At 44.8% G+C, this 15,057-nt stretch overlaps 1 protein-coding gene across 1 annotated transcript in view; it reads left to right on the forward strand.

Moving 5' to 3' along the window:
* LOC124027252 (eukaryotic translation initiation factor 3 subunit H-like) overlaps positions 1-14,797 on the forward strand; it is a gene marked incomplete at its 3' end in the record, with an annotated part of 35,466 nt that extends 20,669 nt beyond the window's left edge. Inside the window, exons 2-3 of the mRNA XM_046339714.1 lie at positions 6,120-6,219; positions 14,648-14,797. Coding sequence (XP_046195670.1) covers positions 6,120-6,219; positions 14,648-14,797 — 250 coding nt within the window. The remainder of the gene's footprint in view (positions 1-6,119; positions 6,220-14,647) is intronic.
* Between the last annotated feature and the right edge of the window lie 260 nt (positions 14,798-15,057).

The following is a 15,057-nucleotide window of genomic DNA, read 5'->3' on the forward strand; positions in this document are numbered from 1 at the left end:
GAACAGATATAGCCATTGGTTATATACTCCAGATCTGACTGCCCTTGACCAGCACAAAAACATCCTGTGGCGTACTGCATTAGCATCGAATAGACCCCGCGATATGCAACTTTTCAGGGAAGTTGGGGACCAATAAACACAGGCAGTTAGGAAAGCCAAGGCTAGCTTTTTCAAACAGAAATGTGCGTCCTGAACCACAAACTCCAAAAAGTTCTGGGACACTAAAGTCCATGGAGAATAAGAGCACCTCCTCCCTGCTGCCTACTGCACTGAGACTGTTAAACACGGTCAGCACTGATAAATCCACCATAATTGATCATTTCAATGGCCATGCTTTCCACCTGGCTACCCCTACCCTGGTCAACAGCCCTGCACCCCCAACAGCAACTTGCCCAAAGCCTCCCCCATTTCTCCTTTACCCAAATCCAGATAGCTGATGTTCTGAAAGAGTTGCAAAATCTGGACCCCTACAAATCAGCCGGGCTAGACAATCTGGACCCTCTACTAGCCTGTTCAACCCTCTTTCGTATTGTCTGAGATCCCCAAAGGTTGGAAAGCTGCCGTGGTCATCCCCCCTCTTCAAAGTGAGAGAAACTCTAGACCCAAACTGTTACAGACCTATATTTTTGGTGATCTGATACTATTTCTGATTGTCTTAACTCACCACCACTAATGAGCTGTGAACCTTCTCAAATGTTTTCTTCACCTCAAACAGGATGTGAACCAAAGTCTGTTTTTACATCCATGGAGAAAGGCTACTATAAGGAACTATTGTCAATTTGAAAAATATTTCCAGCCCTCTCCCGTAACCAATCAGATTGAAAAGGGGACGGAAATGGTGGAAACGTCATAAAATAGCTGATTTACTTCTGATCTCCTTGCGCAAATAGCCTTCGGTTGTCTGTCGGTTGTCTGTCAGGAGCTCCACTGGCGCAGGAAACTCCGAGGTTCCAGAATATTTTATACAATGTTGCAAGTTAGCACCAGCTTCAGTCTGGACCAAGTTGATAGTCGATACAATGTTTCACCTTCCTTGCAGACACGCCATGCGTAGCCAATGTATTTTATCAAGATATGTTCTGCCTGCAATGTTTTTATTTGTTGACTTTATGTAGGCTATTTTTACATACACTATACATATGAAGTATGTGGATACCAAATCAAATCAAATCAAATCAAATTTATTTATATAGCCCTTCGTACATCAGCTGATATCTCAAAGTGCTGTACAGAAACCCAGCCTAAAACCCCAAACAGCAAACTTTTTAAATGAGTGGATTCACCTATTTCAGCCTCGCCTGTTGCTGACAGGTGTATAAAATCACATCCATGCGATCTCCATAGACAAACATTGGTAGTAGAATGGCCTTACGGAAGAGCTCAGTGACTTTCAACATGGCAGCATCATAGGATGCCACCTTTCCAACAAGTCAGTCATATTTCTGCCCTGCTAGAGTTGCTGCGGTCAACTGTAAGTGCTGTTATTGTGAAGTGGAATCGTCTAGGAGCAACAACGTCTCAGCTGCGAAGTGGTAGGCCACACAAGCTCACAGAACTTGACCGCTGACGCGCACACTGTGTAAAAATCGTCTGTCCTCGACTGCAACACTCACTTCCGAGTTCCAAACTGGAAGCAAAGTCGGCACGAACTGTTCGTCGGGAGCTTCGTGAAACGGGTTTCCATGGCAGAGCTGCCGCACACAAGCCTAAGATCACCATGCGCAATGCCAAGCGTTGGCTAGAGTGATGTTACGTTTGCCACCATAGAAAACACATTCTCTGGAGTGATGAATCAAGCTTCTCCATGTGGTAGTCTGGCGAATCTAGGTTTGGGGATTCTAGCTGTAAAGTTTGGTGGATGAGAAATAATGGTCTGGGGCTGTTTTTCATGGTTCGGGCCCCTTAGTTCCAGTGAAGGGACATCTTAACGCTACAGCATACAATGACATTTTAGACGATTCTGTGCTTCCAACTTTGTGGCAACTGTTTGGGGAAAGCCCTTTCCTGTTTCAGCATGACAATGCCCCAGTCCACAAAGCGAGATCTATACAGAAATGGTTTGTCAAGATCAGTGTAGAAGAACTTCACTGGCCTGCACAGAGCCCTGACCTCAACCCCATCGAACACCTTTGGGATGAATTGGAATGTTGACTGCGAGCCAAGAGGCCTAATCGCTCAACATCAGTGCTCAACCTCACTAATGCTGTTGTGGCTGAATGGAAGCAAGTCCCTGCAGCAATGTTCCAACATCTAGTGGAAAGCCTTCCCAGGAGAGTGGAGGCTGTTATAGCAACAATGTTCCATCATCTAGTGGAAAGCCTTCCCAGGAGAGTGGAGGCTGTTATAGCAGCAATGTTCCAACATCTAGTGGAAAGCCTTCCCAGAAGAGTGGAGGCTGTTATAGCAGCAATGTTCCTACATCTAGTGGAAAGCCTTCCCAGAAGAGTGGAGGCTGTTATAGCAGCAATGTTCCTACATCTAGTGGAAAGCCTTCCCAGAAGAGTGGAGGCTGTTATAGCAGCAATGTTCCAACATCTAGTGGAAAGCCTTCCCAGTAGAGTGGAGGCTGTTATAGCAGCAATGTTCCAACATCTAGTGGAAAGCCTTCCCAGAAGAGTGGAGGCTGTTATAGCAGCAATGTTCCAGCATCTAGTGGAAAGCCTTCCCAGAAGAGTGGAGGCTGTTATAGCAGCAATGTTCCATCATCTAGTGGAAAGCCTTCCCAGAAGAGTGGAGGCTGTTATAGCAGCAAAGAGAGGACCAACTCTATATTAATGCCCATGAATTTGGAATGAGATGTACAGGGTGTTTCTCTCTAAATTCTATACATGGTGTTTCTCTCTAGATTCTATACATGGTGTTTCTCTCCTCTAGATTCCAAACAGGGTGTTTCTCTCGAGATTCTATACATGGTTTCTCTCCTCTCTCTAGATTCTATTCATGGTGTTTTTCTCTAGATTCTATTCATGGTGTTTCTCTCTAGATTCTATTCATGGTGCTTCTCTCTAGATTCTATTCATGGTGTTTCTCTCTAGATTCTATACATGGTGTTTCTCTCTAGATTCTATTCAAGGTTTCTCTCCTCTCTCTAGATTCTATACATGGTGTTTCTCTCTAGATTCTATACATGGTGTTTCTCTCTAGATTCTATACATGGTGTTTCTCTCTAGATTCTATACATGGTGTTTCTCTCTAGATTCTATACATGGTGTTTCTCTCCTCTCTCTAGATTCTATACATGGTGTTTCTCTTCTCTCTAGATTCTATACATGGTGTTTCTCTACTCTCTCTAGATTCTATACATGGTGTTTCTCTACTCTCTCTAGATTCTATACATGGTGTTTCTCTACTCTCTCTAGATTCTATTCATGGTGTTTCTCTCTAGATTATATTCATGGTGTTTCTCTACTCTCTCTAGATTCTATACATGGTGTTTCTCTCTAGATTCTATTCATGGTGTTTCTCTCTAGATTCTATACATGGTGTTTTTCTAGATTCTATACATGGTGTTTCTCTCTAGATTCTATACATGGTGTTTCTCACTAGATTCTATACATGGTGTTTCTCTCTAGATTCTATTCATGGTGTTTCTCTCTAGATTCTATACATGGTGTTTCTCTCTAGATTCTATACATGGTGTTTCTCTCTAGATTCTATTCATGGTATTTCTCTCCTCTCTCTAGATCCTATACATGGTGTTTCTCTCTAGATTCTATACATGGTGTTTTCTCTAGATCCTATTCATGGTGTTTCTCTCTAGATTCTATACATGGTGTTTCTCTCTAGATTCTATACATGGTGTCTTCTCTCTAGATTCTATACATGGTGTTTCTCTCCTCTAGATTCCTAACAGGTGTTTCTTCTCTCTAGATTCTATACATGGTGTTTCTCTCGAGATTCTATACATGGTGTTTCTCTCTAGATTCTATATATGGTGTTTCTCTCTAGATTCTATACATGGTGTTTCTCTACGCTCTCTAGATTCTATACATGGTGTTTCTCTACTCTCTCTAGATTCTATACATGGTGTTTCTCTCTAGATTCTATTCATGGTGTTTCTCTCTAGATTCTATACACGGTGTTTCTCTCTAGATTCTATACACAGTGTTTCTCTCTAGATTCTATTCATGGTGTTTCTCTCTAGATTCTATACATGGTGTTTCTCTCTAGATTCTATACATGGTGTTTCTCTACGCTCTTTTGATTCTATACATGGTGTTTCTCTACTCTCTCTAGATTTTATACATGGTGTTTCTCTCTAGATTCTATACATGGTTTCTCTCCTCTCTCTAGATTCTATTCATGGTGTTTTTCTCTAGATTCTATTCATGGTGTTTTTCTCTAGATTCTATTCATGGTGCTTCTCTCTAGATTCTATTCATGGTGTTTCTCTCTAGATTCTATACATGGTGTTTCTCTCTAGATTCTATTCAAGGTTTCTCTCCTCTCTCTAGATTCTATACATGGTGTTTCTCTCTAGATTCTATACATGGTGTTTCTCTCCTCTCTCTTCTCTCTAGATTCTATACATGGTGTTTCTCTCTAGATTCTATTCATGGTGTTTCTCTCCTCTCTCTAGATTCTATACATGGTGTTTCTCTACTCTCTAGATTCTATACATGGTGTTTCTCTACTCTCTCTAGATTCTATACATGGTGTTTCTCTACTCTCTCTAGATTCTATACATGGTGTTTCTCTACTCTCTCTAGATTCTATACATGGTGTTTCTCTACTCTCTCTAGATTCTATTCATGGTGTTTCTCTCTAGATTCTATTCATGGTGTTTCTCTCTAGATTCTATACATGGTGTTTCTCTCTAGATTCTATACATGGTGTTTCTCTCTAGATTCTATACATGGTGTTTCTCTCTAGATTCTATTCATGGTGTTTCTCTCTAGATTCTATACATGGTGTTTCTCTACTCTCTCTAGATTCTATACATGGTGTTTCTCTACTCTCTCTAGATTCTATACATGGTGTTTCTCTACATGGTGTTTCTCTCTAGATTCTATACATGGTGTTTCTCTACTCTCTAGATTCTATACATGGTGTTTCTCTATTCTCTCTCTAGATTCTATTCATGGTGTTTCTCTCTAGATTCTATTCATGGTGTTTCTCTACTCTCTCTAGATTCTATACATGGTGTTTCTCTACTCTCTCTAGATTCTATACATGGTGTTTCTCTCTAGATTCTATTCATGGTGTTTCTCTCTAGATTCTATACATGGTGTTTCTCTCTAGATTCTATACATGGTGTTTCTCTCTAGATTCTATACATGGTGCTTCTCTCTAGATTCTATTCATGGTGTTTCTCTCTAGATTCTATACATGGTGTTTCTCTACTCTCTCTAGATTCTATACATGGTGTTTCTCTACTCTCTCTAGATTCTATACATGGTGTTTCTCTACTCTCTCTAGATTCTATACATGGTGTTTCTCTACTCTCTCTAGATTCTATTCATGGTGTTTCTCTCTAGATTCTATTCATGGTGTTTCTCTACTCTCTCTAGATTCTATACATGGTGTTTCTCTCCTCTCTCTAGATTCTATACATGGTGTTTCTCTCTAGATTCTATTCATGGTGTTTCTCTCTAGATTCTATACATGGTGTTTCTCTCTAGATTCTATACATGGTGTTTCTCTCTAGATTCTATACATGGTGCTTCTCTCTAGATTCTATTCATGGTGTTTCTCTCTAGATTCTATACATGGTGTTTCTCTACTCTCTCTAGATTCTATACATGGTGTTTCTCTACTCTCTCTAGATTCTATACATGGTGTTTCTCTACTCTCTCTAGATTCTATACATGGTGTTTCTCTACTCTCTCTAGATTCTATACATGGTGTTTCTCTCTAGATTCTATACATGGTGTTTCTCTCTAGATCCTATACATGGTGTATGTGTTAGGTCTTATGGTGTGTTGTCCCATATTATAATTGAACCACTTAATAGAATGTTTGACCTTTTGTTTTAATCTTAACATATGTTTCTCTCCCCTGCTTGCTTGCTCTCTCTCTCGCTCTCCCCTCTACCCCCCTGCCCCTCTCCTCCCCTGCCCCCTCTCCTTCGTTTGCTCTCTCCCCCCGCCACTCTCCCCCCTCCCTCCCTCTCCCACTAGATCCCATTAAGACCGCCCAGGGCTCCCTGTCCCTGAAGGCTTACAGGTTAACACCCAAACTGATGGAGATTTGCAAGGAGAAGGACTTCTCAGCCGAGGGGTGAGACACACACACACACACACACACACACACACACACACACACACACACACACACACACACACACACACACACACACACACACACACACACACACACACACACACACACACACACACACACACACACACACACACACCACAAAGACACACACACACACCACAAAGACACACACACACACCACAAAGACACACACACACACCACAAAGACACACACACACACCACAAAGACACAAATACCAACTGCACCTTTCCTGATAAGAATTCAGCATTAATGCTGTGCTCTGGTGAAACTCCCTTCAAAAGATTCCAATGCCTGATGTTATTTTCCCCACGAGCAGAGAGAGCCTCATCAGAGGCTCTTAGTGATGTGATGATAGGGGTTTATAACTAGTGTGTGTGTGTGTGTTGGGGCTGTCAAACAGCTATACTGCCATGTTCATCCACCGCCTGACTGGGTCTGACCCTCAGGCTGCTGGCCATTGATTTTAAATAGCATCTGAATGAAGCGTAATGAGAGAGACGTTTTCAAATAGATCGGAGTTCCCACAAGCTGAGTTTATGAAAACAAGGAGTCCCAACAGACTGGCATTAAATTGACCAGAAAATAAACCAGTATTAGGAACTGTTGGCGAGGTGGGTCAGTATTAGGAACTGTTGGCTAGGTGGGTCAGTATTAGGAACTGTTGGTGAGGTGGGTCAGTATTAGGAACTGTTGGCCAGGTGGGTCAGTATTAGGAACTGTTGGCTAGGTGGGTCAGTATTAGGAACTGTTGGCTAGGTGGGTCAGTATTAGGAACTGTTGGCTAGGTGGGTCAGTATTAGGAACTGTTGGCTAGGTGGGTCAGTATTAGGAACTGTTGGCTAGGTGGGTCAGTATTAGGAACTGTTGGCTAGGTGGGTCAGTATTAGGAACTGTTGGCTAGGTGGGTCAGTATTAGGAACTGTTGGCTAGGAAGGTGGGTCAGTATTAGGAACTGTTGGCTAGGTGGGTCAGTATTAGGAACTGTTGGCTAGGTGGGTCAGTATTAGGAACTGTTGGCTAGGTGGGTCAGTATTAGGAACTGTTGGCTAGGTGGGTCAGTATTAGGAACTGTTGGCTAGGTGGGTCAGTATTAGGAACTGTTGGCTAGGTGGGTCAGTATTAGGAACTGTTGGCTAGGTGGGTCAGTATTAGGAACTGTTGGCTAGGTGGGTCAGTATTAGGAACTGTTGGCTAGGTGGGTCAGTATTAGGAACTGTTGGCTAGGTGGGTCAGTATTAGGAACTGTGGGTCAGTATTAGGAACTGTGGGTCAGTATTAGGAACTGTTGGCTAGGTGGGTCAGTATTAGGAACTGTTGGCCAGGTGGGTCAGTATTAGGAACTGTTGGCCAGGTGGGTCAGTATTAGGAACTGTTGGCCAGGTGGGTCAGTATTAGGAACTGTTGGCTAGGTGGGTCAGTATTAGGAACTGTTGGCTAGGTGGGTCAGTATTAGGAACTGTTGGCCAGGTGGGTCAGTATTAGGAACTGTTGGCCAGGTGGGTCAGTATTAGGAACTGTTGGCTAGGTGGGTCAGTATTAGGAACTGTTGGCTAGGTGGGTCAGTATTAGGAACTGTTGGCCAGGTGGGTCAGTATTAGGAACTGTTGGCTAGGTGGGTCAGTATTAGGAACTGTTGGCTAGGTGGGTCAGTATTAGGAACTGTTGGCTAGGTGGGTCAGTATTAGGAACTGTTGGCTAGGTGGGTCAGTATTAGGAACTGTTGGCTAGGTGGGTCAGTATTAGGAACTGTTGGCTAGGTGGGTCAGTATTAGGAACTGTTGGCTAGGTGGGTCAGTATTAGGAACTGTTGGCTAGGTGGGTCAGTATTAGGAACTGTTGGCTAGGTGGGTCAGTATTAGGAACTGTTGGCTAGGTGGGTCAGTATTAGGAACTGTTGGCTAGGTGGGTCAGTATTAGGAACTGTTGGCTAGGTGGGTCAGTATTAGGAACTGTTGGCTAGGTGGGTCAGTATTAGGAACTGTTGGCTAGGTGGGTCAGTATTAGGAACTGTTGGCTAGGTGGGTCAGTATTAGGAACTGTTGGCTAGGTGGGTCAGTATTAGGAACTGTTGGCTAGGTGGGTCAGTATTAGGAACTGTTGGCTAGGTGGGTCAGTATTAGGAACTGTTGGCTAGGTGGGTCAGTATTAGGAACTGTTGGCTAGGTGGGTCAGTATTAGGAACTGTTGGCTAGGTGGGTCAGTATTAGGAACTGTTGGCTAGGTGGGTCAGTATTAGGAACTGTTGGCTAGGTGGGTCAGTATTAGGAACTGTTGGCTAGGTGGGTCAGTATTAGGAACTGTGGGTCAGTATTAGGAACTGTTGGCTAGGTGGGTCAGTATTAGGAACTGTTGGCTAGGTGGGTCAGTATTAGGAACTGTTGGCTAGGTGGGTCAGTATTAGGAACTGTTGGCTAGGTGGGTCAGTATTAGGAACTGTTGGCTAGGTGGGTCAGTATTAGGAACTGTTGGCTAGGTGGGTCAGTATTAGGAACTGTTGGCTAGGTGGGTCAGTATTAGGAACTGTTGGCCAGGTGGGTCAGTATTAGGAACTGTTGGCGAGGTGGGTCAGTATTAGGAACTGTTGGCTAGGTGGGTCAGTATTAGGAACTGTTGGCTAGGTGGGTCAGTATTAGGAACTGTTGGCTAGGTGGGTCAGTATTAGGAACTGTTGGCTAGGTGGGTCAGTATTAGGAACTGTTGGCTAGGTGGGTCAGTATTAGGAACTGTTGGCTAGGTGGGTCAGTATTAGGAACTGTTGGCCAGGTGGGTCAGTATTAGGAACTGTTGGCTAGGTGGGTCAGTATTAGGAACTGTTGGCTAGGTGGGTCAGTATTAGGAACTGTTGGCCAGGTGGGTCAGTATTAGGAACTGTTGGCTAGGTGGGTCAGTATTAGGAACTGTTGGCTAGGTGGGTCAGTATTAGGAACTGTTGGCTAGGTGGGTCAGTATTAGGAACTGTTGGCCAGGTGGGTCAGTATTAGGAACTGTTGGCTAGGTGGGTCAGTATTAGGAACTGTTGGCTAGGTGGGTCAGTATTAGGAACTGTTGGCTAGGTGGGTCAGTATTAGGAACTGTTGGCTAGGTGGGTCAGTATTAGGAACTGTTGGCTAGGTGGGTCAGTATTAGGAACTGTTGGCCAGGTGGGTCAGTATTAGGAACTGTTGGCTAGGTGGGTCAGTATTAGGAACTGTTGGCTAGGTGGGTCAGTATTAGGAACTGTTGGCTAGGTGGGTCAGTATTAGGAACTGTTGGCCAGGTGGGTCAGTATTAGGAACTGTTGGCCAGGTGGGTCAGTATTAGGAACTGTTGGCTAGGTGGGTCAGTATTAGGAACTGTTGGCTAGGTGGGTCAGTATTAGGAACTGTTGGCTAGGTGGGTCAGTATTAGGAACTGTTGGCTAGGTGGGTCAGTATTAGGAACTGTTGGCCAGGTGGGTCAGTATTAGGAACTGTTGGCTAGGTGGGTCAGTATTAGGAACTGTTGGCTAGGTGGGTCAGTATTAGGAACTGTTGGCTAGGTGGGTCAGTATTAGGAACTGTTGGCTAGGTGGGTCAGTATTAGGAACTGTTGGCTAGGTGGGTCAGTATTAGGAACTGTTGGCGAGGTGGGTCAGTATTAGGAACTGTTGGCTAGGTGGGTCAGTATTAGGAACTGTTGGCTAGGTGGGTCAGTATTAGGAACTGTTGGCTAGGTGGGTCAGTATTAGGAACTGTTGGCTAGGTGGGTCAGTATTAGGAACTGTTGGCTAGGTGGGTCAGTATTAGGAACTGTTGGCTAGGTGGGTCAGTATTAGGAACTGTTGGCTAGGTGGGTAGGAACTGTTGGCTAGGTGGGTCAGTATTAGGAACTGTTGGCTAGGTGGGTCAGTATTAGGAACTGTTGGCTAGGTGGGTCAGTATTAGGAACTGTTGGCTAGGTGGGTCAGTATTAGGAACTGTTGGCTAGGTGGGTCAGTATTAGGAACTGTTGGCTAGGTGGGTCAGTATTAGGAACTGTTGGCTAGGTGGGTCAGTATTAGGAACTGTTGGCTAGGTGGGTCAGTATTAGGAACTGTTGGCTAGGTGGGTCAGTATTAGGAACCGTTGGCTAGGTGGGTCAGTATTAGGAACTGGCTAGGTGGGTCAGTATTAGGAACTGTTGGCCAGGTGGGTCAGTATTAGGAACTGTTGTGGGTCAGTATTAGGAACTGTTGGCTAGGTGGGTCAGTATTAGGAACTGTTGGCTAGGTGGGTCAGTATTAGGAACTGTTGGCCAGGTGGGTCAGTATTAGGAACTGTTGGCCAGGTGGGTCAGTATTAGGAACTGTTGGCTAGGTGGGTCAGTATTAGGAACTGTTGGCTAGGTGGGTCAGTATTAGGAACTGTTGGCTAGGTGGGTCAGTATTAGGAACTGTTGGCTAGGTGGGTCAGTATTAGGAACTGTTGGCCAGGTGGGTCAGTATTAGGAACTGTTGGCCAGGTGGGTCAGTATTAGGAACTGTTGGCTAGGTGGGTCAGTATTAGGAACTGTTGGCTAGGTGGGTCAGTATTAGGAACTGTTGAGGTGGGTCAGTATTAGGAACTGTTGGCGAGGTGGGTCAGTATTAGGAACTGTTGGCGAGGTGGGTCAGTATTAGGAACTGTTGGCTAGGTGGGTCAGTATTAGGAACTGTTGGCTAGGTGGGTCAGTGTTAGGAACTGTTGGCTAGGTGGGTCAGTATTAGGAACTGTTGGCTAGGTAGGTCAGTATTAGGAACTGTTGGCTAGGTGGGTCAGTATTAGGAACTGTTGGCTAGGTGGGTCAGTGTTAGGAACTGTTGGCTAGGTGGGTCAGTATTAGGAACTGTTGGCTAGGTGGGTCAGTATTAGGAACTGTTGGCCAGGTGGGTCAGTATTAGGAACCGTTGACTAGGTGGGTCAGTATTAGGAACTGTTGACTAGGTGGGTCAGTATTGGGAACCGTTGGCTTTGGAACTGTTGGCTAGGTTAGTATTAGGAATTGGCTTTAGTTAGGAACTTTGGCTTCATGTTTACACTTATTCTTTAGTTAATTTCTTCATGTTTACACCCACTACCCTTACCTACCCTTACCTACCCTTACCTACCCCTACCTACCTACCTACCCTACCTACCAACCTACCCTACCTACCTACCCCTACCTACCCCTACCCACCTACCTACTACCCTTACCTACCTACCCCTACCTACCCTTACCAACCTACCCCTACCTACCTACCCATACCTACCCCTACCTACCTACCCATACCCCACCTACCCTTATCTACCCTACCCCTACCTCCCCTTACCTACCTACCTACCCCTACCTACCTCCCCTTACCTACCTACCCCTACCTACCTACCCTTACCTATCTACCTACCTACCTTACCTACCTACCCTTACCTACCAACCTCCCTACCCTACCAACCTACCCACCTACCTACCTACCCTACCAACCTACCTACCCCTACCTACCCTTACCAACCTACCCTTACCTACCTACCTACCTACCCGTACCTACCTACAGTACCCCTACCTACCTACCTACCTACCTACCTACCTACCTACCTACCCACCTACCTACCCATCTACCCTACCCACCCATCTACCTACCCACCTACCTACCTACCTACCTACAGTACCTACCTACCTACCCATCTACCTACCTACCCATCTACCTACCTACAGTACCTACCTACCTACCTACCTACCTACCTACCTACCCATCTACCTACCTACCCATCTACCTACAGTACCTACCTACCCACCCATCTACCTAACCATCTACCTACCGTACCTACCTACAGTACCTACCTACCCATCTACCTACCTACCTACCCATCTACCTACCTACCCATCTACCTACCTACCTACCTACCTACCTACCTACCTACCCATCTACCTACCGTACCTACCTACCTACCCATCTACCTACCTACCCATCTACCTACCGTACCTACCTACAGTACCTACCTACCTATCTACCCATCTACCTACCTACCGATCTACCTACAGTACCTACCTACCTACCTACCTACCCACCCATCTACCTACCCACCCATCTACCTACCTACCCATCTACCTACCTACCTACCTACCCATCTACCTACCGTACCTACCTACCTATCTACCCATCTACCTACCTACCCATCTACCTACCTACCTACCCATCTACCTACCTACCTACCCATCTACCTACCGTACCTACCTACCTACCTACCTACCCATCTACCTACCGTACCTACCTACCTATCTACCCATCTACCTACCTACCCATCTTCCCTACCGTACCTACCTACAGTACCTACCTACCTACCCACCCATCTACCTACCTACCCATCTACCTACCTACCCATCTACCTACCTACCTACCTACCTACCTACCCATCTACCTACCGTACCTACCTACCTATCTACCCATCTACCTACCTACCCATCTTCCCTACCGTACCTACCTACAGTACCTACCTATCTACCCACCCATCTACCTTGTAGTCATTTCCTCTCCGAGGTCAGTTGCTCATTTATTGTCTGGTTGCTTTGCCTCTGACTCTCTGTCCAGTTCGTTGTCAGACTTAAATGTTAATGTTGTCGAGCTTTTTATTCGTTTCGCTGGGCCATGTTCATTATAGGCACCGAGTGGGAGGGAACGAGACACCACCTGAATTTGTCCAATGAGAAATGCTCTTTTTTTTTTTTGGTGTCTGTTTTGTGATAATGTTTGGCTATGTTGTGATAATGACTAGGGAACCCTGTTAGTTTCTAATGCACCAGGTCCTCATCAGTCTCTCTCTCAATACGCGGCTGATTGAAAGACCAGGAGGACAATAGCAGCTCTATTGCTCGGCTGGCGAAGACTCATTTCACCACCGTTATTATGAGGACAATCTGAATAATATATCATTTCAAAGGAGGGCTTCAGTTTTCTATGATGGGTTCTTTCCATGTGGCTGTATTTGATGTTTTATAAGTGGCTGTTTTTGTTATCTTTTAAATGAAAGGCAGGAAGATAGAGAGACTGCACTGAATTAGACTAGACTCTACAGGAAGAGAGAGACTGCACTGAATTAGACTAGACTCTACAGGAAGAGAGAGACTGCACTGAATTAGACTAGACTCTACAGGAAGAGAGAGACTGCACTGAATTAGACTAGACTCTACAGGAAGAGAGAGACTGCACTGAATTAGACTGGACTCTACAGGAAGAGAGAGACTGCACTGAAGTAGACTATACTCTACAGGATGAGAGAGACTGCACTGAATTAGACTAGACTCTACAGGAAGAGAGAGACTGCACTGAATTAGACTAGACTCTACAGGAAGAGAGAGACTGCACTGAATTAGACTAGACTCTACAGGAAGAGAGAGACTGCACTGAATTAGACTAGACTCTACAGGAAGAGAGAGACTGCACTGAATTAGACTAGACTCTACAGGAAGAGAGAGACTGCACTGAATTAGACTAGACTCTACAGGAAGAGAGAGACTGCACTGAATTAGACTAGACTCTACAGGAAGAGAGAGACTGCACTGAAGTAGACTGGACTCTACAGGAAGAGATGGACTGCACTGAAGTAGACTGGACTCTACAGGAAGAGATGGACTGCACTGAAGTAGACTGGACTCTACAGGAAGAGATGGACTGCACTGAAGTAGACTAGACTCTACAGGAAGAGAGAGACTGCACTGAATTAGACTAGACTCTACAGGAAGAGAGAGACTGCACTGAATTAGACTAGACTCTACAGGAAGAGAGAGACTGCACTGAAGTAGACTGGACTCTACAGGAAGAGATGGACTGCACTGAAGTAGACTAGACTCTACAGGAAGAGAGAGACTGCACTGAATTAGACTAGACTCTACAGGAAGAGAGAGACTGCACTGAATTAGACTAGACTCTACAGGAAGAGAGAGACTGCACTGAATTAGACTAGACTCTACTGTCTGTTGTCAATATGATCCAGTTTTAGACTAGACTCTACCAATGGTAAATTAGTTCAACTACATTTTGTAGAGCTGGCAATCAAATTGAATTGAACTGGGTTGAATGTAATTGACTTTGAGTTGAACTGGTTTGAATCATTGACTTTGAATTGAACTGGGTTGAATGTAATTGACTTTGAATTGAACAGGGTTGAATCATTGACTTTGAATTGAACTGGGTTGAATGTAATTGACTTTGAATTGAACTGGGTTGAATCATTGACTTTGAATTGAACTGGGTTGAATCATTGACTTTGAATTGAACTGGGTTGAATCATTGACTTTGAATTGAACTGGGTTGAATCATTGACTTTGAATTGAACTGGGTTGAATCATTGACTTTGAATTGAACTGGGTTGAATCATTGACTTTGAATTGAACTGGGTTGAATGTCATTGACTTTGAATTTAACTGAAGTGATTATTTTCTCTCCCTCCTCCCCAGATTGAAGAAGGCCATGATTGGTTTTGAGCACATGTTCGAGGAGGTTCCCATCGTGATCAAGAACTCCCACCTGATCAACGTTCTGATGTGGGAACTGGAGGAGAAGTGTACTGTGGCCGACAAGCACGAACTGCTCAACCTCTCCAGCAGGTATGTGACATGGTGCTGTCTACCCTAGTGGTGCTGTCTACCCTAGTGGTGCTGTCTACCCTAGTGGTGCTGTCTACCCTAGTGGTGCTGTCTACCCTAGTGGTGCTGTCTACCCTAGTGGTGCTGTCTACCCTAGTGGTGCTGTCTACCCCTAGTGGTGCTGTCTACCCCTAGTGGTGCTGTTTCCCCTCACTACTCCCTCTCTCTCTCTGTTATAAAAGCCACTTCCCCTCACTACTGTCTCTCTCTGTGTTATAAAA

This window comes from Oncorhynchus gorbuscha, unplaced genomic scaffold, assembly GCF_021184085.1.
Source record: "Oncorhynchus gorbuscha isolate QuinsamMale2020 ecotype Even-year unplaced genomic scaffold, OgorEven_v1.0 Un_scaffold_3041, whole genome shotgun sequence".
NCBI lineage: Eukaryota > Metazoa > Chordata > Actinopteri > Salmoniformes > Salmonidae > Oncorhynchus > Oncorhynchus gorbuscha.